We start from the raw sequence: 23,783 nt of genomic DNA, 5'->3' as shown, positions 1-23,783 counted from the left end.
CTGCTTATTCATTAAATAAAAATGATCTGTAGATGCATTTTTTAATAGCAAGGGTATTTTTTTATTACTAAATAATAGTTGAATCAGCAATGATTAAAGTATATGGAAGAGCAAATTGGATGGTGGGATATTATATTTCTTAATATTTCTTCTAAAATTTCTTGTGCACTTAAATGCCTAAATGCATTTAGTAAGTGCTTAGAATAGTATACCAGGAAAAATGTTCCATTTTTTTCTGTTGATATCCAGTATAATTTTTATTGGTTTTGTTAGTATGATTCAATGTAAGAGTTTACTAACAGAATGCTACTTACGTTTGACTTTCTGCTCTTCCCATTTCTAGTGATGCTGCAGTAAGTGAGCTTTCCTTAGAGCTCCTTTTGCTTCAGGTGGTGCTTCCAGCTTTGCTAGAACAAGGGCATACAAGACAGTGGTTGAAAGGTCTCGTACGAGCGTGGACTGTTACTGCTGGATACTTGCTGTAAGTACAGAAAGCCAAAATCAGCTGGACATAAGGCTTGTAGTTTAGCCTCTTAATAAAGGCAGTATGCTTTCAGGAGAGTTATTCCAGCAAGTAGCTTGAACAGGTTTTTTTGTTGTTCTTTTTATAAATAGATAAATTATTTTTGAAGAAACTACTGTAGTGATTTTCTATGGGTGTACCTCTTTCTATGAAATTATACTAGTCTTTGACAAGTACTGCCTTTCATATGCTATTACAGAGTTTGCTTAGTAAAACTTTAACAACTTGTTTAATCAGACTTTTGTAAACTTTCTGTTAAGTGAAAAAATGAGATGTGTCAGTAGAGCATATTTGTCACTCATGCAATCCATGTGCACAATGCACTTCTTTTTTATACTATGAGGGATGAGTTGAAGTAAAGAGAAGATGATTTAGAATATCAATCTGAAGTTGCTGATATCCTTTATTAAAAATTATATTTTGGGGTTTTAATAATTTTTATTAAAAATTATAGATTTTAGAGATGGGTGATAAGTCACAAAATATACTTTAAACTGCATCTTGGTAACCTAAAGTAAATGATCACAAAAGCAGAGTTATTTAATTTTGATGGCCAGGCAGAGTTCATACATTTGAAATGATTTTTGAGTTCATATGCTGCTTGCCTCATTCATCAGGAAATAAAATAAGGTTGGTTTTGTTTCTGTTAATTTCTTAATTTATCTTCAGAGTAAATCGGCATTATTCCACTATGTCATGCTCATCTTGGATCATATAAATCGAGTGTTATTAGGATTTAGAGTTATTACTGGCTAAGCTTTGTCTGAGATGCTGTGAATGAGAGTCCTTTTCTTTCATTGCAATCTGAAATACATTTTCAACTTCTCATGAGGACCTTACCACCTCATTCTCAGTTTGCATTTTCAAGAGTTATTTTGGAATTAATTTGTCCATGTTTTGATAGCATTTAAACATGGTGGAGGAAGTTCAGATGATGACAGAAATTGCTTTGCTCTTTCCATTGTTGCAGTTGCTAAGAACAACTGTAGAATATTTCTGTAGCGGTTTTAGGTGAGCAAAGATTAAAATATTTTCCTCAGCTTTTCTTAAACTAGCAAGCAGTACTGTGAAAACGCTTCATCTGGCTTTAGACTATCTGACAATTAATGTTCAAGATTTATTTGATATTAAAGTATACAAGGAATATGAAAGGAATGCTTCTCAAATAGGCTGAGTGATTTGGGGATTGATGTTCTTAGGAAGTTGTGAAACAGTCTTTGAACAACTTAGAATCTCATTCATATCAAACAGAACAAAAATGAAAATTTGACTGTTACAGAGACCTCCATTCTTACCTACTTGGTGACCAGGAAGAGAATGAAAACAATGCAAACCAGCAGCCTAACAATCATCATGCTCGCAATAACAATGCCATTCCAGTTGTGGGAGAAGGTCTTCATGCAGCCCATCAAGCCATACTTCAACAAGGAGGACCTGTGGGTTTCCAGCCTTATCGGAGGCCTTTAAAATTCCCACTCAGGGTAAGGTATATCTAATGTATAAAGAGAAAAGGGAAAGGCATTTTAAAAATAACAGTGAAGGGAGCATGTGTTTTGTTCTGCGAGATTATGCCCACACATTATGGGAAGTGAAATGGTGAGTCATGTTTTGTATTCTGTATCGTTTATATATTTTAAAAAGTAAAGTCTCATTTTATTTTCACACATTATGTTTAATCATTTATTTTTGTCAGCTTCTTTGTGTGTTATTTATTCCTACATAGATTTAATTTCTCCCCAGCATTCCTGTAGTTACTGTTTAGATTGCATTGATCCCAGGCAAGTCACGCTGTATGTTCCTCAAACAGAGCAGTTTTTCTGACTGACAGCTGCAGTCCAGTTGTCAACTACCTTGGTTTTCTTCTTTGTGTTATTTGGAATCCTTAGCCCTAAAAGATGTTCTGTGTGCAGAAGGCTATGTGGCTGTCTGTTGGCATGCGCTTTGAGTATTGTTAAATCATCCCCCTTCACACAGGCTACAGAATCACAAGGCTTCCCTTCCTTTAGGCAGTGTTGAAGATCACAACCTACAGATGAGACTGATCTTCGCTGTCTACAAGTCTCATCAAGAAAAATGTGTTACAAATTTAACTTAATCTGTCTGTTGTGATAAGGTGTTAGTTTTCCCACAGTAAGCTTGTTCCTTGTGTAATCTTGATGAATAGGGAAGCAGAATTTCATACCATGTGATGCTTAATAGCTGTAAACGTGATCAGAGAGCTACCAAATATGATGTTATCTGCTGGTAACATAAATCTGAGGGCACCTATAAGAACTTGTTACCAAGTTTTTTCACATAATATAAAGTCACTATCTTGCTTATCCGACACAAAGAGCTGGAAACCTTTCAAGGTTATTTGAAAGTCATTGTGCTAGTCAGTGCAAAAAAAGTGTTTTTTTTTTTAATGTCACATAACAAAGAACTTTGGTTTTGCTGGATTCAAATCTTAACTTTATACAGTTGTGACAACTGACAAAAGCTCTTAAAAGAAATACACAATACTGTACATGTGCTACATGTATGGTGGGGGGGGCCTCTTACCCCTGAAACATGAGTTGATACTTGAGCAGCAGACAGCAGAAGAGTTTTGGCTTAGCTGCCTTTCTAGAATGAGGCATCTCTTTATATGCTTGTTGGCTTTTATTAAGTAACTCTTATAAACAATTTCTCTTTCCTCTTTCAGATATTTCTTTTGATTGTTTTCATGTGCATAACATTATTGATCGCCAGTCTTATCTGCCTTACCTTACCAGGTAAGTGTATTCTTGTAAAGCTGTAACTAGAAACCCAGAGAATAATGCTCAATAATGGCAGATGTTTTCAAATCACAGCTTAAAGTTAAAAGAAGAAAACATGTGATGTTGGACGTGTTTGGAGACATGATGGAGAAATCATGTCTCATTTTGAAAGGTACATTATAAAATTATAATAGCCTAAAATTTGTATGATTGAAGTAATAGTATCTAAACAAAAGCTCAGTTGAGAAGTGATCAGTGTTTCCTTTGTTTAGTTGTATGGGGATTATTTATGTTTTGAGACACTCTGTAGCAGAATTGAGAGAAGAACTCAAGATACTCAAGAGTATCAAGAATTGATACTCTTACATTTGCTTTGCCTTTTAGGGGAGGAAAATATATACGGGCTGTTATCAGAACTTCTTATGCTGTCTTCCTTATTTAAATATTCATCATATCAGGTCACTAGGATACTTGAAACTGATGTACATCCCACCTTCAAATGTGTATGAATAAATTCTTTTAACCAAATGAAAGCTTTTCATACTTGTTCTAAAGAATGTAGAACAAATTGGTACATGTAAACTTGTTTGAATTTCAGAATCTGGCTGCCATAGTACTGTGTCATTTTTACCTACTTTTATTAGTGATCCTAATGTCAGTATTATCAAGGTATGAGTTCTAAGTTTTGAAGTGGTTTGAATAGTATTATGTAAAATAATTCCACTGTAATACTAATGAATTGAAACTCTATTTAGAGAATGAAATGTAATGAATGAGTCTTAGTATTTTGATTGAAGAGCTTGACAGTGAAACCCATACATCACTCATAAGATTTTAGTTCAAGCTTATGCACGAATACATTATTCCTTTGAAGTTCTAAAGATTGCTATTTAGGATTTAACAGTGCTGCATGCAGTGTTTTGTTATGCAGTAGCTCAGATTACATTGTTGGTACAATTAAGTTTTAGAGAAAAAACTTACATATTTGACATCATCTACCCTGCTATTTATGTAGGGCTTGCACATTTGTGCCTTGTGGGCATAGTACCAAAATGCTGTTTGATACTTTGTAGCACTGATAACTAACAATGAAGGAAAGTATTTTTTTTTTTTTTGTTAGCATTTTTCCTTACTGTGTCAAAAAATATTACTCTATTTAAAAGTGTTTGTGTTTTCAGTGTTTGCTGGCCGATGGCTAATGTCATTTTGGACGGGGACTGCCAAAATTCATGAACTGTATACAGCTGCTTGTGGTCTTTATGTCTGTTGGCTAACTATCCGAGCAGTGACTGTGCTGGTAGCCTGGATGCCACAGGGTCGTAGAGTGATTTTTCAGAAGGTCAAAGAATGGTCTCTCATGGTGAGTCTTAAGAAATATTTTTACTGAAGTATCAAGAAAAGTTAGCAGGCAAAACTTGTTTTTTCATTTTTTTTTACTTGCCAGTTTTGCACTGTAACTTGTACAGCATTTTCCTTTTTCAGACTTAAGAAACGTGTGGAGTTTACAATCCTATTGCATAGGCTAACTCTAATTTTGGAAAACAGTTTAGCACAATGTTAAACAGTGGAGACGAGTTTGCATATATATGTTATAAAGGGAGACACATGTACATGTAAACATGTGTACATATTCACTTCACAGTAACAAAGAAAAACATAGATGTTGCACTGTATTACCCCATATGCCATGTGTCCTCAGGTATACATTGGTCACTCTGAAAGTAATGCCTCCTGTGTATTTCCATGGAAACTACAGTAGATGCAAAGAGCACAAGAACACTGTTTGATAGAGCGAATTCTCAGCTACAAAACATTATTTTTCAGCAGTCACCACCTTTAGCATGCGTTTTTGCTAGCCATAAGCCTGCATGCCACACCCATACATATCTGCACCGTTGGAGGAAACCTGCTGTTGCCAGTGCTGAAGTGCACCACCCACCACCTCACTGTGCTCACATCCACTGTTTGGTTTTCATTCACGTTCACCAAGTGTCAGTGAATGTCAGTGGGTGCCATTTTTCCACATGGAGGAATTCAGTGGCACCCATTTGCTTCATCTGCATCCCCATGTTAGAAAATACATGTAATAAAATGCCATAGGATAGTGTTCCCTATTGATAAGAGCAAAATGTGAGTTTATGGTTAAAAATTATATGGATGCCAGTAAGTGCAGTCATGGCTTTTTCTGGACAGCCTGTGGAATAGGACTTGATCGTAAAAATTCGTATTACAAAACTGTTGATGTGGTTGTAATGATTTTTATGGGTGTATATGTAATGTATGTGCATTAGAAATATATGGGTTTCTTCTCCAGCTCTGTGTAGTTTAAGTTACATTTTGAAGTTTCAGAAAAAAAAAGTTTCCTAACAATCATATGAATTGGATGTTTGTTTTTATTTTTAAGATAATGAAGACATTGATAGTGGCAATACTGCTAGCTGGTGTGGTTCCACTTTTGCTTGGTCTTCTGTTTGAGCTGGTCATTGTTGCACCTTTAAGAGTCCCTTTGGATCAAACACCTCTGTTCTGTCCTTGGCAGGTCAGTTGTTCCCATTCTTCTCCTACTGATCCATTGATCCATTTCTTCACTTAGGATTAAGGGTTATTTGAGTTCCTGTATTAAGGGTTTACCTGAGTTTATTGTTTGTGTTTTATTTTATACAAGTATACTGTAGAGCTGTTATTTTATGTAAACTATATCACTGAAATGGTAGATGCATATTTCACATACCTTTTTGGAAATAATTTGTGCTATTGATTCTACAAATTTCTAAATCCATGCATGTCTTTTAAAAGTTTGGGTTAAATATACTGAAAGATGCTATTTTCATTTGTCGGAGCTTTCTCAAAAGAACAGACTAGGGAGATTTGAGACTTAGTTTTAAATTAACAAGGAGCTATGGAGATTGGAAATAATTTCCATTTTTCACAAAGGGGGATTAATTGACTTAAACAAAGACTGTATGCTTGAGCAAACACAGAAGGTGCTTCAAAGCAACTTGAACACTGGCTTTTTTCATAATACTAGATTTTCTATACAATATTTTTATCCAGTAACCTTTTACAAGTATGTATAATCACAGAATCTCAGAATGGCCAGGGTTCGAAGGGACCTCAAGGATCATGAATCTCCAACCCCCCTGCCACATGCAGGGCCACCAATCTTCCACCTAATGCTAGACCAGGCTACCCAGGGCCCCATCTAATCTGGCCTTGAACACCTCTAGGGATGGGGCATCCACAACCTTTCTGGGCAACCTGTTCCAGTACCTCACCACTCTCTCTGTAAAGAATTTCCCCCTGATGTCCAACCTAAATCTTCCCTCCCTCAACTTAAAACCATTTCCCCTTGTCCTGCAGTTATCAACCCTTTCAAAGAGTTGATTCCCCTCCTGTTTGTAGGCTCCCTTTAGGTACTGAAAGGCTGCAATGAGGTCACCCCGCAGCCTTCTTTTCTCCAGGCTGAACAAGCCCAGCTCCTTCAGCCTGTCCTCATAGGGGAGGTGCTCAGTCCCCTGATCATCTTGGTGGCCCTCCTCTGGACCCTCTCCAACAGTTCCCTGTCTTTTTTGTACTGGGGTCTCCAGACTTGGACGCAGTACTCCAGATGGGGCCTCACAAGAGCAGAGTAGAGGGGAACAATCACCTCCCTGTCCCTGCTGGCCACCCCTCTCTTGATGGAGGCCAGGATACCATTTGCCTTCCGAGCCGCAAGGACACACTGCTGGCTCATATTAAGTTTTTCATCTATCAAGACCCCCAGGTCCTTCTCCACAGGGCTGCTCTCAAGGACCGCTCTTTCCAGTCTGTAGGGATGCCTGGGATTCCTCCGGCCCGAGTGCAAAACTCTGCATTTTGCCGTGTTGAACCTCATCAGGTTCACCCGGGCCCACCTTTCTAGCCTCTCGAGGTCCCTCTGAATGGCACCCCTTCCTTCAACCGTGTCAACCGCACCACTCAGCTTGATGTCATCAGCAAACTTGCTGAGGGTGCACTCAATTCTGTCATTGATAAAGATGTTAAAGAGGACCGGTCCCAAGACAGACCCCTGGGGGACACCACTTGTTACTGGCCTCCACCGGTATACAGAAAGGATATACTTTGCACCAGAAGCTGGTAGCTATGTCGTGTCTTAAAATTCCGTGCTATAATGATTGCACCATATGATAAGGTATAAACATTCCACTGAATTCTATGGTGTTTTCTTGAGAAAGGCATTGCATTCTATTGTGTTCTCACATCAGCTCTAGTGTTCTGAAAAATTACAATTTAAGAGATGAAAAACAACTTTTTTCTGACTTGTGTGAGCAACTTTGTGTAATTCATTTTCATTTTTAAAGAAATTAAAACACCTTATTTTTGGGAAAAGGTAATGCAATATTACAAACAGTGTTTTCAGTGCTAGAATATACTAGAACAGCAATAGTCTGTTGCTCTAAATGTAATGTTTCTATTTTGTAGTTTCCTTTGGCTTAGAAATAGTAGTAGCTGATTTTCTCAGATGCAGGGAGTTTAGTATTTTATAGATGTCATTTAAGTGTGAGAGTATTCTGTCTCTTAGGCATTTGCAGAAGAAGCCAACTCTTTTAAACAGCTTCCCTTGTAAATAAAAAAGTTTGGTTATGTCTTGGTTTTATCTTCATTTCTAAGTAATAACAACTTATTCTAAAATCTTTCAGACAGAAGCTATTAAAAAAGTTGTTAATGCTAACTGTATGCTTTTACAAAATTAGGACTGGGCTCTTGGAGTTCTGCATGCCAAAATAATTGCTGCCATAACTCTGATGGGTCCTCAGTGGTGGCTGAAAACAGTCATTGAACAGGTGAGAGAAAACTGTCTGTGTGAATGATCTGTAGAGTACATGTTGATGAATGTTTTGTGGAAACAGTCAGAAGATTGAGTTACTGTTCTAGTAATTTCAGTAATTGAATAAAACTGAAGTAGTCTTGTAGAATCTCTTTAAACTGTGTGGCCTAACCATTGAGATACACTTAGCAATAAAAGAAAAATAAACCTCAGAAATCTGAAATCAAGAAAACGCTGCTCATGGGTATGCACAAATTTTCTGAAGTGTGTGTTAGAGCAAAAAACATCATTCTTTCTTCAGATGAATTCATGTGTATACATATAGTGGACATATGCAGTGTCCCACCACTCAAGAACAGAAAATATGCAGAAGAACTTCTTTATGGTAAGAGTGAAGGAGCACTGGAACAGGTTGCCCAGTAAGGTTGTGGAATCTCCTATGGAGATACTCAAGATTCATCTGGACAGCTACCTGTGCAACCTGTTGTAGGGTACCTACCTTAGCAGGGAGGTTGAACTCAATCTCTTGAGGTCTTTTCCACCCCCCTTTATAAGAGCTGTTGAGATTCCCTCATGCATACATGAACAGATATATCAAAGAATGTTTCCTTTCCCCTTCAATTACTAAGTCTGAGTGAGCTGTTCTGAGTGCGTTTTTTTGCACAAGTAATTTTTCCTTGACTATAACATTTAAGTTCTATAGTTCTATACTTGTCATATCAACAATGTATCTCTTTCTTTTGTTGGAAAGTAACTTTTCTGCCTTGCACTGAGTGTAATAATGGCTATTGGTGTGTGTCTTGACCTCAACACAAAAGGTTTGTTAGATCTAGCATGTTTTCCCCCTTCTTAAACTTTACTGATTGTCATAGGTGTCGGCCAGGAGAAATGTAGTCTTAGTTCTTTGAGTAACTCACTGCATGACATAGCTGCTTCCATTCCAAATGCTCTTTCTGGGCCTGCTTTATATACATGCACTTCTGAAACATCCTTAGAAATGAGTGCATCCAGGCTGTGGGACAGAGGCTCTTATATAGCTATGTGTACTAGCTGATTGAAGTTGTTCTCCAGGGAAGTATTGAAATGATTTCCTGGAGTCCTTATGGGGCAGATTAGCAGAGAGTCTTTCCTTTTATAATCATGACCATCACGATTTCTTCAAGTTGGGGACACCATTTGCCTCTCATAAGGAGAGTTTTGTGAAACCTTATAATTACTACTGTAAGCACAAAAGTATTGCTCTTTTGATTGACCTGTTCTACTTCTAACTTGTTCCTCTTAGGTATATGCAAATGGGATTCGTAACATTGATTTACACTTCATAATCTGTAAACTGGCAGCACCAGTGATCTCTGTTCTGTTGCTTTCCCTGTGTGTACCATACATCATAGCTTCTGGTGTTGTACCTTTGCTAGGTATGTATACAATCAGAATACCTGTCTGTCATCTGATGCTTTAGAGCAAGGTGAACTTATCTGTGGAAATAAAACATGAAGCTCTCAGTTATTTTTTATATAACCACTTCTGCCAGCAAATATAAATGCTTAAGTATTGTTCTGTCAATGAAGTCTGGAGTTTGAGGTTTTGGGTTTTTTTTTTTGTGCAGTATGTTATTCTGACTGGCTTTCTGATAAACTAAGGTGCAAAATACATCAGAAGTGTGGGATTAAGTAATTTCTAGTGACAGAAATATATGTAGCTAGCTAGTTTGAGGCAGTGATGTTTAATTATTTTCTTTGGACAGTCAGCTTTTAATTTTATACTTTGTTCAAGAAGTTGAACAAAGTTGAGCTGAGGACACCTCTACAGTCTTGTCAGTGAGATTTTCAACTCACTTTTTGCTGATGCAAGTTACACAAGTCAATAAGCAAGTAGAGTTGATAAACTCTTATTCACTGTATTTAATGGAAAGCATCAGGACAGACAGCTGTGGTGTTGGATATCTTGAGATAATAGGATGTTATTTCACTATCATCCTACTAAGTTACAGTATAACAAAAAGCAAAAGCACAAACAGAAGCAGATTTGCATGTGTTACCTTCAGCAATGTTAGATCATATGAGGGTTGTATCTTGTTTTGTAGGAGTTACTGCTGAAATGCAAAACCTAGTTCAGCGTCGGATTTATCCTTTCCTGCTCATGGTGGTGGTTTTGATGGGAATCCTCTCCTTCCAAGTCCGCCAGTTCAAGCGCCTTTATGAACATATTAAGAATGACAAGTGAGTGTATAGTATGTTTTTGGTGATGGTTCTTTGTTTCATTTTTGAATTTTTCCACTTTAAATAATGATAAGTAATGACTATAACCTCAGATTGAATTCAGATGCTGTAGAGACTAAAATGGGCTAAAATGGATTTTAGGGAGCTTTTTAGACAAATGAACCCTCTGAGGCAGGCTTAAACTGTTCTTGACAAATGTCTTACCTGTGGTTCAGATAGACAAGCACAGGAACAGAAGACGTTCCTCTGTTTCTAACTTGAACTTTTTTGTAACCACAAATAATGCTGGTTGCTTGTTTGTTCCCCCTCTGTAGTCTTGAAAAACAGATGAATGTAACAACTTACTACATATTTGGAAATAAAAAATTCTATCCATCTGTTGCTTATAAAAGCATTTCTGCAACCTTTTCTGTATAACTGTTCTGACTCTTTGTACTTCTTAATTAAATTAACCTGTTAAAGTTCAGTTGAATGGCTAATTTGCCCCATCAAACTTACAGAATATACATAGGACCTTCTTTTAAAAAGTATTCTATATCCCTTCCTAAGTAGTGCTCTGTGCAGTTCTGGTGCTGTGGAGGTTATTTGGAAAAGCTAGTTGTGAGCCCCAGCAAATAGCCTTCTTACTTTTTCTTTTGTATAGAAGATGAATAAATTAGTTTTATGATAATGTGCTGAGATAGCATAGAATAGGTTGTCTTTCCCTTGTTTACAAAATGAGCTTATTTGAAGTTTAAATGTTAGGAATGCACTGATACATCAAAAATTTGTGGTGTAAATGTAAAATTAATGAAATATTGAAATATTTAGAGTTGTAACAAACATGAACCATGAGCAGTTCCCTTTTATATTTTAGTACTTCTTCTAAAATTTTTTGTTGCCCACCTGCTTTTATAACTTGTTCTACAGTATTTGCCCTACTGTGGTAAATACAGCTTGTATACATTTTTATACACATTCTGAGATAAATATATTTTAAGCAGAATTCAATTTGTATTAATACTGTATATTGCTTTCTTGCAGCATGCAAAGTTATGAAAATATCTTTAAATGTAAATTAGTTCAATATTTACTTATTGAAGTATTGTAACTACGCTAACCAGTAGAGAATTACAGTTTAGAAATATATTTGTTTCATGTAACACATTTCAAAATTATATGCAAGTTTTGTGATATTCTGAAATATCAGAAACTGACACAAAACATGTCAGTTGTTTGGTTATGGTAAAGTGAGAAAAGGAGCAGTGACAAAAAAAAGTTTGAAAAGAAATAGGAAGTTTCAGGTGAAGAATTCATATGAGTTTACACATAGAACCAGCAGACAAATAGGAAGCATGGAAAAGAACTTAGATGGCATAAATAGGTGTGTGAAGCAATGATATAGAGGAGGTAAGCAATTATGTGAAACGTATGAAAAAAAATACTAAGCTGATGGGTTGGTAAGATGTGGAGACTATTTAAAAAAAGGAATCATACAGCCCTTAGGCCTGACGTGATGTAACAGGCTATTTTCTCAGCCTTTAAGAAAGGTTGAGCTATTGTAAAAGCTCTTCCTTTACAGTATCTTCTTTTATTAGCAGGATTGCTTTACTTTCGATATATGAACTGAGCCTGTCAGTACTCTTGATGCATGTTTTGCATTGAGGCAGATTCTTTACTAAACTTACAAACTCATTAGCGCTCTAATTTGGTTTTGTATCAGAAATTTGTTGTTGCTGTTGCGGATATTTTGTTGATTCGGGGAAGCACTGCAAAAATGTTCACAGAAATATCACTCCATGATGGAGATGGGTATATAAATAATGAAAACATACTCTTTGTATTTTGTATCTTGATTCAGGCTATTTATGTCTGAATTTATGACTGCAAGGTTAAGTCTGTAAATGTAAAACCCATAATACCTATATTCCATCATGGAATACCTGGAAGTTGAGGAAAAAAAGATAAATATGGAGTGTGTTGAAGACTCGGGATGGGGAGGATCATGTGTAGAATAACTTTTATTGAAATAAGAAAGCTAACTCTGCAACAGAGAAGATAGAATGGATTTTATGATTCAAAACAGTAGTGACTTGAGGTTTTTTTCTCACTGTTTTTGTTATAATTCCAGGTACCTTGTTGGGCAACGACTTGTGAATTATGAACGAAAATCTGGCAAACAAGGCACATCAACAACTCCACCTCAGTCTTCACAAGAATAAATGGTCATGTTAAGCATCTTGACCTTCCCTTTGCCTTTACATGTTCCTTGTTCATAGACTTTTCTTCAGTTTTTGGATATCTCAATAATACTCTCAGCAGTGTTTTGGCTTCTGCTTGTAGCATCCAGATTGCAGTTAAGGCACTGTCCCTTATCTGCGTTTTCTGGTGTTATCAATACTGTCTGAGGTCTGTATATGTGTAAATAGAAGTATCCTGACACCCTAAAACCTTGGATTAAAAAAGAATGTGCATAGTACATCTTTTAAAAAAGAAAAAGTATATTAATTTATTAAATCTAGTTGTCACTTTATTTTGGACTGTTGTTCTGTTGACAAACAATGTGCCACAAAGCAATAGTGCAAAGAGGCAAGATGTTTTTATAAAATCTGGAGTTACTTTACGGTGTTCATAACAGTTCTTGTTGTAGTAATATAGTATGATTTTTCAGAGTGGAAGGGCCACACAGAGAATATGAGAAGTAAACAACTGTCTTACAGTCAGAAGTGAAGTGGCTGTGGTGAAAACATAATGAACTGTGTATCTTGCTGTCAAGTCTTTTTTTATTATTTTGTATAACACCAAAGCTGTTGTACATTTTTTCTATTGCCTGATTGTTTTTTCATGTGTCTGAGTTTGTAATATTGTACAGTTACTGTTAAATCAAGAAAATATGTCATTTTCTGAGAATTCAGATGTACTTGTTGAGGCTCAGCTGGATTTTTCTGTTTGCTTTGGGGATTTCTGGGGCTTTGGGAATCAGGATTTCCAGTACTGAAGCAGTAAGTAAAAATTCACTAAAGGTAGGTGATTCTAGGTGATGCATTTAAAGGTACCAAGAAAAATAAATAGGTTTACCACTTAATCAACAGAAGTATTTTTCAAGACCCCAAGTGAAGGCTTGAACCTTCTTAATGTGTTTGCACAGAAACAAAGAGCATAGTGTAAGCAACATTCTGATCTGGTCCTTAATTAAAGAGCTTGAAATCGTTTTTTTTTCTTTCCTGTGAGTTACCTAAGTTACAAATCTCTGTATGAATTTTATTTATACAGTTACATTTAAAAAAAAAAAAAAAGTCTGTTCTTTCAGAATTGGTCAGTGTGAATTTTTCATGTGAGTAGTCCTGACGAAGACATTCATTACATACCATAAATTGCCTGTGGAGAAGGGAAATATATGCTATTATATCTGCTATTAAACAGGCAAGAAAAAGTTTCTTTGCAAGGACAGTCAAGCAAGAGCCACTAAATCAAGTTTGTGTTGTTTCCATATGGAAATAGAGTTCTTTTGCAGCATTTTGTTAAAATGCTTTCTTTTAAAGAAAATGCATAGTATCACAAAGCTTTAAGCACCATCAAATCAGTGCTAAAACTGCAGTGCTTTTTCTAAATTAGATGAGAGAATACAAGTATCCACTGCAGTAATCAGAAAACTGATGAAACAATTAACTTTGGGGCTTAGTACTTTGTCCTTCAGTATTCTGCACTTACCCATATATGTATCTAACTAAGACTTGAGCATTTGGCAGGTTTTTAGAGCATGTCATCTCCTTTTATGATGTTGCATCTCTGATCTATGTGTTTTGAGCTACTTTGGTCCAGACTGTGATGGTGGTAGTGCATATCTTGGTGTCTGGACTCTCATGTTTTGAGCACAAACCAGATGCATCAGTATGCATGGAACCTCACTATCAGGAGGTCAGAAACTACTACTTTGCAAAGTTACTGTTTTCCTGATAGTTTTGAACCATAAATATTAGCTTTTTGAGTGATTAATTAGGATTTTTCTAGTTAAATGAAGTTATGGAGAAATAGCCAGGATGTTTCTAATTCATTCTTGCTGACTAAAGGCTAAATTAAGTATTCACCCCAAATATTTTTGATGTGCATAAATGTTGCATTTGAATATTTACAGTGGTGCACCTTATGGGACAAGTATTTTTTTCACAAGATTGAATTCACTGGTAACTTACATTCTTATTTTGGCAAAATTTTGACCTTAACAAATCTTTTGTAAAGAGTTCCCAAAATCTCAAATATTGGCAGCACTGCTGTGTGTCATGCAGAATTTGCAGTAGTGCAGTTTGTGTAACTTTTGTGTTTTTATCAAAACTGGTCTTAACATTAAAATTTATTAAGAAAAAGCCATTGTGCTGTTTCTTATTAGTGTTAATTTTGTAAGTCAAGATGTTAACCAAAAAAAGTTGATTCAGTCATGTAATGTGAACTGTAGCTATTTTAATGTAGCTTACATTATCTGTATTTGCTCTTTGTTAATGAGAACAGGTTTCAAATGAAACTGGAGCTTGCTTTTGCCCTACTTTACAGATCACAGATGGGGTGAAGTTTCTGAAACTGTATTGTAAGAGTCCAAAATATCTCATCTCTGTCTCTTTATTTTAAGCATGTTCTAGGAAAGAAGGTTGTATATATATATATATATAAAAAAAAAAAGAATTAAATGATTTCTTTTAATTATTGTTTAAAATTTTTATAGTTTGCCTTGCTGTGCTGTGTGTACTTTCCTGCAGTAGAAACTTGAGAGTGAGCTCGTCGGTGAGCTGACTGTTGCTAGGACACATGACAAGCTGTGTTCCAGTGACTTCCATCTGTGCTAGACTAATAATACAGTGTGCAGTGGTTTTGCGTTACTTTTCAAGTGGGAGAAGCTGTGTATGACTTCATCACAATCTCTGTTGATCTTAAGTCTAGAAGGGGGAGGGATGGGAGTTGTCTGCCAGCTTAACTGCACTGGCTCTGTGGTGTTGAGTGTATACTGGTTTTAGTTCTACAGGCCTTTATCCACGAGCTGTCAGATGGCTTTGTAGCTATCTTTTGCATACTTAACTGCAGCATGGCTTTGACTGTTTTTACACAGAATATTTTTATATTGATTAAAAATAGTTAAAACTTTGCATCTTTTCTGACTACCCCTTCTCCACTGGGTAAAGCTTAAGTTGTTTACGTTCTGAGGGCCCTCTGGAGCCTGTAACTATTTTGTCAGCTGCTTTCTCAGTAGGACACAGGCTCCAGCACCGATTGCAGAACTTTGCATCATTTTTCAGTAGGGTGCATTCTTCCCTTGCTCTCCCTTCCCTATGCTTGAGCAAAAGGCCTCGTAAAAGTGTTCATAGTAGTCCTGTTATTCTTCAGAGAATTCTGTAAAAAGCCCTTTCCTACAAAGCACAGATGGCAGTGGTTTGTTGATCTTGCTGCCTAGCAGGCTGATCAACATGGCTTTGTTTTCTTCTACTTCATTATTTGTCCATTTGATTGTACCTTGACTGTAAGTTTCTCATGACCAGGCCAGTGTTCTTGTTAGGTTTGCCTTGTGTATAGGTGCTGCATGGTCTGAGCAATGGCTGGGGTTCCCAGCAGAAATGATGAAATAATAAAGACGTGAAAAGGGAACTGAATTTTTATAATGAAGTTTAAATAAAGAACAGAAGCTGTCTTCAAAAACAGATAAGGAGATGACATTTACAATGTGCTAAGGTAAGTTAGAGCTCTTTTCCTCTGATACCTCAGTTGGTAATTGGGTTAATGAACAGAAGAACAACAGAGTTACGAAAATGTTATTGTCTAGGATTATTCCAGTGACAAGCTATGTTTATTTTTTTAATTTCTTTGTTCAGAAGTCACCATAAATTGAGAAATGTGATGCTGAAATCAAAGTTACTTAATAATGAATACATTTAGAAGGTATTTCCAAAGGTCAAATATTACTCCAAAATAACTCTGAGAGGGGTGGAGCAGTGACATGATGATTGCACAACTATACACGCCAGTTTTGGTGCCTTACTGCTGCTTTGCTGTTGGTGCTTACTGACTGGTGGCCAGTGTCAAACAGGCATGGGCTATTATTTCCTTCCTGAAATGAAATGTAACTGAAGTTGGAGGGAATTAACTTTCCTGAGGTCATTTATGTCACTTCACCTGGCTTTCTAGGATTGGTTCCATCCTTGAAGATGATGTTACCAGGAGGAAACAACTCATTCATTACAAAAATACAATGCTACGAAACTCAGTATTTCTTTATATTCAATAGAACTTTTATGGGAACCTCAATAGCAAATATCTGCATTAATATGACGTGTTAAGCAGCCCAGTTCAGATATGAAGGTGCCGAGTTTAAAAATACTGCATGCCCCTTTCCTCATCAAAAGCTCATTAGTAACCCATGTAATCCTGAGTTCACCTACCCTCCCTCACAGCACCCTGCCTGCTTGCTGCCAGCTCTGCGGGCTCTGCACCAGCCCTTGGAGCTGAACTGTTACTGACCTGTCTCTGCTCATTTCAGTCTTTCAGAAGTGATTCTACTCTTCATTCTGAGGAGACCTCATTGCGACCTTCCAGTACTTGAAGGGAGCATATAAACAGGAGGGGGAATGGCTGTTTACAAGGTGGATAGTGATAGGACAAGGGGAAATGGTTTTAAACTGAGACAGAGAGGTTTAGGTTAGATATTAGGAGGAGGTTTTCCACACAGAGGGTGACGACACACAGGAACAGGTTGCCCAAGCAGATTATGGATGCCCCATCCCTGGAGGCACTCAAGGCCAGGCTGGGACCCTGCACATAGCAGGGGTTTGAAACTAGATGATCTTTGAGGTCTATTTCAACCTAGGCCATTCTATGAATCACTTTTACATATCCCTGAACTATGGTGAATTCTAGGCTAACACTTTTGTGTAATTACTTGGGCTGGGGGGAAGGGAAAGGAGGGAAAGGAAAAGAAACCAAACTCTTTTTACAAAAGGACTCGGTGATTTGTTTTGTTTGTTTTCCCCAGAGGCCGCCATTTCATTCTGTTCTTAGCCACGGGGCACCCCGCGGGCTCAGGCCTGCGCGCTCCTATGTCGCTCAGCCGTGGCAGGCAGCTGCCTCGCTCGGCGAGGCTAAACGGCTTCAACACGGGCGCTGCCCCCGCGGCTCAGCGACACGGACCGCAAACCGCCGGCCCGCTCTCGGCCGGCACAGCGCGCTCGTTGCCGGGGCAGCGGCTGCGCGGGCGGAGGTGAGGCGGGGTTGAGCGGGCCTCTTCGAGCCGGGGGCGGCGAGGCGACGTGTGGGTGTCACAAGCAGCGGGATCCGGTGTTGGGGAGCTCCTCAAAGTACACAGGTTATGCTGCGGATAAGACGAACCGAAACGTAGAGCCGCGTGAGCAAAGAGTGATGCATGTGATTGCAATGTCCTCTTTTCTGGTGTTGCTTTGATGTTAGTTCTGGCTGGACGGGGCTCTGAGCACCTGATCCAGCTGTGGGTGTCCTCTTTGTTGCGGGGAGTTGGGCTAGAGTTTCCTTTCCCGAGTTCCTTCCAACTCAAATGGTTCCGTACTGCTTGTTCTACAAAATTATAGCAATAGTTTTGAGGAGGAAAATCAAGACTTAGAGCTGTGGTTGGACTCCATCTCCAGGCTTTTGCTTGGTATCAAGATTAAGGTTTTAGAGACTGCCCAGTGCTTGTCTGCTTTCCCTTCTGAGCTGCGTGAGTTCTCTGCTAACCCAATTAGAAAGGAGGCAGTTTGGGTATAAACACTGTTCTCCTTATGTATGCAGGCAGTTCTTGTCATTCTACATCTGTTTTATTGTTACTTCCTTCAGGTCCAGGTAACCAAACTTGAAAAGACCATGCCTCTTCCAGACACCCTGTTTTGTGCTCAGCAGATCAAAATCCCCCCCGAGCTACCAGACATTATGAAACAGTTCACCAAAGCTGCTATTAGAACTCAGCCTCGTGATGTTTTGCAATGGTCAGCTGCGTAAGTATGGCATCCTCATAACCATATAGCACTGTCAGCATGGAACCACAAAGACCTGATGCTTTTGTTGATTGTACAGAGGAGCATTGCATTCTTCAGTCTGTAATACAATCTGTTGGCCTTTCAAAAGTAGTGTAGAACTTGATTTAACCTTATTATAACTTAAAGGATTTGTATCTAATTATCTTTCTACTCCATCCTTGAATTTTATTTTGGTGTGGGTAGAATTGGCACAAATGGTTATATGAGCATTGCAGTATAGCCAGTTGTGTTTTGCAGGTAGCATGTAGGAGGAATGCTAAATAAATCAGCTAATAAATTGGTAAGCTACTCACCAACCTAATGGGAAAAGACCATGCTTTTGTTGTGCAAGCACACTCTTGATGTTAATAAATTTCTTTCTGCCTTTGCCAGGAAGGGCTGAGTATATTGTGTGCAAAATAAGTTAAACTACTTATAAATTATGAGAGTATTATAAATAGGAGTATGTAAAATCTAGAAACTGTCTTTCACTGAAAAGAAAGGTGGGATTGGGCAAGAGGAGAGAAGCAATCCTGCATGTGGAGTGCTTGCTGAATGCTTCTGCATCTACGGGAGCATGGAGATTGATTTAGGAAGCTGTAAGTGTAAGACTACTTATTTCCGTGTAGTTTTTAATCATCCTAGGTACTGGAGTGTCTTGCTGTTCCCATTCACTTAGGTACTTTACAGCGCTGTCAAAAGGTGAGCCCCTTCCAGTGAAGGAGAGGATTGAAACACCTTCAGCAGAACAGAAATTGGATGCTGGTTTGACCCCAGGACTCCTTAAAGTCTTGCACAAACAGGTACATTTAGCAAATGCACAATGCTAATGTGTTTGTCTTAGACAAAAAATATGGCAGATAATCAGTAGATGATTGTCAAAAATTTTGTATATTTTGGGAAGTATCTTTGTTCTTAGTTCCATTCTTTTTCAGTGTTCTTATTGTGGTACTATAATTTTGTTTACAGCTTTCTGCTAAAGGCACTATAAGTGTTGCAGAACTGAAGGAAAAATGGAAAGACTTGTGCTTGCCAGAGGAGCAGCTGGAAGCTATCCTGCAGTTGGACATCTTTGATGAAGAGGTGGAGTGGATGAAGATTCTGGCACTTGGGTGCAGTGTGCTTGGTCAGGTATGTTCACAGAATCATAGAACTGTTTTGAGTTAGAAGGAACCTTTGAAGTTCATTTACTCCAACTCCCTGCAATGAACAGGGGCACCTACGGCTAGATCAGGTGCGCAGAGCCTCCTCCAGCCTAACATTTAAAGCAGGAACCTTCATGGCTGGCCACTAATGGTAATGTATGAGGTAGACTGTAGAATAATTAATGCAAATTGCCTTTGAGTTGAGTTAGATGGTGTCAAGGCACTTCCCTGTCACTTTGTGAGCGTCTACAAACAATGCCTGTCAAAATGGCTTACAGGTCATTCTGGGAGGACAGCTTAAGCAGAAAGGGCAGGTAATACCCTCAGATTACTGGGATGTGGCAGTAGGACAGTAAGCTTGTCCGCTGGCAACTCAGCCCAAGAGAGGTGGGGCAATAGAGGAGCAATGCTTACGACATCAATGTAAAAGACTAAAGAGAAGAGCTAGAGGGAGAAATTAAAACATCAGTTTCTAATTGTGTAGCCAATTACATTTTCACAGAAGCAGTTAATGTTACTAAATCTACATTTAATTCTTCTAATGTCAGTAATGAAATCTCAGCAGAGCATTGTAAATGAATTATTATAAAATGCTTACACTAAGCTGATGTTCTTGTGAAGTATAAAATTAAAGACTGCAGAAGGGCGGAAGGGGTACTAAGAAGAAAATAAATGCTCAATATTGTTGTGTTACTGAAAAGCAGTGAATGTTGACCCAGTCTGGCCATGCAGTTGTACTCGTCCACTTGAACTGATATTTTTTTATTCCAGACCCCCTCCAGAACTGGATTTTGTGATTTCTTTTCCTCCAGTTTTAGTTTACATTCCAAGTGAAGTAGGGTTGCAGCTGAGATACAAAGCTAGACAGGTAGAGCCCTAAGCTAGGATAATGTGGACGTTTCAGAACACCATTCATTTGAAGTATCTTTCTGTAAAACCGATGTGTATTTACAGTCTCACCTGTTAAGAAATGATCACACAACTGGGCTGTTAAACTGTCTTTGAAAGGCGAGAAATCCAATTGGAATAAATTTACTGCATTGTATGGGAGAATGAGTAGGTTGGAGTGGCTGCAAGTGGGTATGGCAGTGTAGTGGTAACAAAATGCTGAGACTAGAAGGCTGTGCAGAGATTTTTATTGTGTGAGCAGCTGCCACTGTTCCCAGAGAGGCCTCCTATAGGAGGAGCCAAATTAAGTGACATTTTCGGGAAGGGTTTTACTGAAGCTGCTACTATCTCAGCCATTATGGATTATAAAAACAAGACTTACCTGGCATATATATTTGCAAAGTCCTTGCTTGCATGTTGATGAAGAAGTAAAGAAACATTTTGAAGAAATTCTGACAAAAATATGACTTGGGTTAAGAAAAGCCTTTTTCTTTGTGTGTTTTTTTTGTTTGTTTTCTTTTTTTTGGGGGGGGGGGAGGGAAGGGGGAGGTATTTTTTTAATAGCATCCAACCAGCCTTTGATTCATTCAAATTCCATGCCTTATTTTTCCACATATACCCCTGAATAGCCTGGGATGGATAGGGCACTGGATTATAGGCATTACTTGGAATGAAAGATTTTTTCAAAGCATGCTTTGAGCTAACACTTAAAGGTATGTTTTTGTTCAACAGAGAACTTGGACACTTTTTGGATTCCTTTTGTTTTTTTCCACTAACTATTAAAATGGAACTTGCATACAAAGAGGGAAAATAGTAAATATTATAATTTCTAAAATGTAATGTTAATTGTTGTGTTTTGTCATGATATACAAAAGATGTTCATGGCTCTGATACCATTCTCATTCCTTCCTTGAATCCCTTCCAGTCCTTGCTGAGTTCAATGAAACACGCCTGTGAAATTTTAACACAGGACCCAGAAGGTGGAGCAGCTCGTATTCCCTATGAAACGTTTTCATTCCTTTACTGCTATTTGGCAAGTATCGATGGAGACATACCAGATGAGAAAATCAAAGCTTTCCTCCAAAAGATTAAAGAAGACGCGTAAGTAGAAGTTCAGGCATCAATTTTAAGTTATACATCACCTCTGGGATCTCCACAGACCTCTAATTTTAGATGAGTCATCTGTCTTCACTTGAGGCGTATCCATGATAGGAGTAAAGGTTGACTCAGGTTATATCAAAAGCGTACATAGTTATTACCTATTTGCAGGGGTAAACCTTGGGGCTTTGAACTGTGAAATGATAAACTGTTATTTAGTCATCTTTGAAATGTTTTAGTCACTATCTGGTGATGTAGTTTTCCCCTTAGGAAGCAATTATATACAGCTTTGTATCATCTATGCACTACTGGTAGTGGAACTATCAGCATCTTATGGGCTGCTCTTGTGACAGGGATCATAAATCAGAGAGAAATTGGGAGTTCCCACTTGAAGTCTGTGAACTTTCTATTGTGTTTCTCCCCAGATTACCTCTCCCTGGAAATTATGTGGGGGAATATATAGCTTGTTCTTAAATAGTTCAGCTCTCCAGTTTCTGTCGTATGAGATATAGTAAACTGCCATTCTTGGAATGGTCTTGGTGTTGGTTGCCTCCAGTGGATATAAGAGACAAAGACTACTCATACTCCCACCTGAATTCATCCTGTTTTGGTTTTCATATCACCTTCCAGCAACTCAGCAAGGATAGGAAGACTGGTATCTTTCTAGTCTATTATGTTCCTCTTTTTACTTCCTCTGAGCTTAGCTTTAATTTTGTCAATAAGCCACAAACTGATGCAGTTCATCACAGCAGGAGATGTATAGATTGAAGGCTAAGCAAAAAAATCACAGTTTGACTATCCCATCAGTGACAGCTTTGCTCAAAAACTTTTATGTGCTGTTAAGTAAGTTTTGGCTTACTTTCTAATAAGTGGGCAAACCAGTTCTCACTCTTGCCTTAATAATTAAGTGCAATCTGTTAACAAATGTTGAAACTCTTTGAATGATTCATCTCTCATATCATGACAAGGTAATTATTTGCAGCACCTTATTGGCATGGTATCAAAAGTTTTATTGCTAGAGAATACAGAGCTCAATGGAACAGCTGTGATCAGTGGGACAGACAATAAAAGTCACCTTAATGGTGACCATCTCTAATACACATACACTGGTTCTATGAAGCATGTGCCACAAAACTCAGTGTGACACCTCTAACTTTGGAAAAAAAAAAAATGGAGGCAAGGATGTATCAATACACTACATCTATCCCTTCTAGAACTAGCTGGAATTGGCATTAGGGATATATGGAAACAGCAGGCTTCTATCCACCTGTCAGTAATAAATTCCTACTTGTTTTGCCCATAGTCAGCCAGGTCACAGGAAATGCACTCCGTTTTTACCAGTTTTTAAAAGATCTGTAACAGCCTCGTCTCTGAGCACTGCAAACTTGGCATGCTTAGATTCACATACTGACTCTTCCCATCATCTGTTGGTTCTTCTATTTTAGGTTGCAACCAATTCCATGCACATGGGAATCCAAAAATGCACAAGCATAGAAATGAACTTAATTTTCTTTGTCATTAATTACCAGAATGATTTCTAATTAGAACTATTTTTAACAATAGCACTCCCAGTTAATGTAACCCTCAACTATATCATGCCTCACATACTACAGTTCATCACCTTGAAGTGTTCTAAGACATTTGGTTCCTATTCCTTTCCAGTGACCAGCAAAGTGGCATGGTACTGCTCAGAAATTTTCAGAGCCAGCCCTCAACAGAGTTTTGATCAAGTTGGCTCTTCAGCACCAGATGAGGGTGGAAAAAATGAAGTAAATACAATACACAAAGAACCTCTTCTCCAGCACTCCTTTTTCTTTATTTCATTCTGAATTCAGAATTGTCTTTTATCGGAGTGAATTGAACATGTTGTCATATTGTTTTTTCACCTCTGAAACAGTGATGCTCATGGGTTGGGAGTGGTACTTTCACTAATTTGTTTATAATGAATCAAATGTATTTCATGAATCTTTCTACCTAGACTTTATGAATAGAAAATTAAATTTTGAGAAGACCGGTCCATTTCTTAAGTAATGATTTTCTTCTTATCTGTTTTTAACTCTCACAAAAGCATAGCTTGTCTTTTGACTACCCTGTCTGCATAAACAAACTCCAGCAAACATGGTTTCACCAAGCACTTCTCAAAGACCATGAAGAACCCTGTAGCCAAGATGGTGAAAAAAATATCAACTAGACTAATGACAGTAGTTCCATCTAGTTTAATCTCTAATTTGGACTCATCATCATAGAATGGCCTGGGTTGAAATAGACCTCAAAGATCATCTAGTTTCAACCCCCCTGCTATGTGCAGGGTCACCAACCAGCAGACCAGGCTGCCCAGAGCCACATCCAGCCTGGCCTTGAATGCATCCAGGGATGGGGCATT

At 38.0% G+C, this 23,783-nt stretch overlaps 2 protein-coding genes across 10 annotated transcripts in view; both read left to right on the top strand.

The window, feature by feature from the left end:
• Window positions 1-14,906, top strand: part of MARCHF6 (membrane associated ring-CH-type finger 6) — a 43,422-nt gene extending 28,516 nt beyond the window's left edge. For all 4 annotated transcript variants that reach the window (XM_031589210.2, XM_031589209.2, XM_031589208.2 and 1 more), the window contains exons 18-26: window positions 344-481; window positions 1,803-2,004; window positions 3,207-3,276; window positions 4,440-4,621; window positions 5,666-5,800; window positions 7,995-8,084; window positions 9,351-9,483; window positions 10,152-10,287; window positions 12,398-14,906. In XM_031589210.2, coding sequence (XP_031445070.1) covers window positions 344-481; window positions 1,803-2,004; window positions 3,207-3,276; window positions 4,440-4,621; window positions 5,666-5,800; window positions 7,995-8,084; window positions 9,351-9,483; window positions 10,152-10,287; window positions 12,398-12,488 — 1,177 coding nt within the window. In that variant the 3' untranslated portion in view covers window positions 12,489-14,906. The remainder of the gene's footprint in view (window positions 1-343; window positions 482-1,802; window positions 2,005-3,206; window positions 3,277-4,439; window positions 4,622-5,665; window positions 5,801-7,994; window positions 8,085-9,350; window positions 9,484-10,151; window positions 10,288-12,397) is intronic.
• Window positions 14,907-15,007: 101 nt separating this feature from the next.
• Window positions 15,008-23,190, top strand: ROPN1L (rhophilin associated tail protein 1 like). 6 transcript variants are annotated; one of them, XM_031589215.2, is made up of 7 exons: window positions 15,008-15,159; window positions 15,826-15,981; window positions 18,091-18,248; window positions 18,949-19,072; window positions 19,239-19,400; window positions 21,228-21,403; window positions 23,063-23,190. In XM_031589215.2, the coding sequence occupies exons 3-7, from the start codon at window positions 18,118-18,120 to the stop codon at window positions 23,124-23,126; spliced, it is 657 nt and encodes a 218-aa protein (XP_031445075.1). In that variant the 5' UTR covers window positions 15,008-15,159; window positions 15,826-15,981; window positions 18,091-18,117; the 3' UTR covers window positions 23,127-23,190. The 6 variants fall into 6 exon arrangements, with proteins under 6 accessions (XP_031445075.1, XP_089993233.1, XP_031445071.1 ...); XM_090137107.1 differs by lacking the exon at window positions 15,008-15,159 and having other exon boundaries at window positions 15,735-15,981; XM_031589211.2 differs by lacking the exons at window positions 15,008-15,159; window positions 15,826-15,981 and adding an exon at window positions 17,348-17,503.
• The last annotated feature ends 593 nt before the right edge of the window (window positions 23,191-23,783 follow it).

Source organism: Phasianus colchicus, chromosome 3 (genome assembly GCF_987193195.1).
Source record: "Phasianus colchicus chromosome 3, bPhaCol1.hap1.1, whole genome shotgun sequence".
NCBI lineage: Eukaryota > Metazoa > Chordata > Aves > Galliformes > Phasianidae > Phasianus > Phasianus colchicus.
This window is presented reverse-complemented; position numbering and strand designations above follow the sequence as displayed.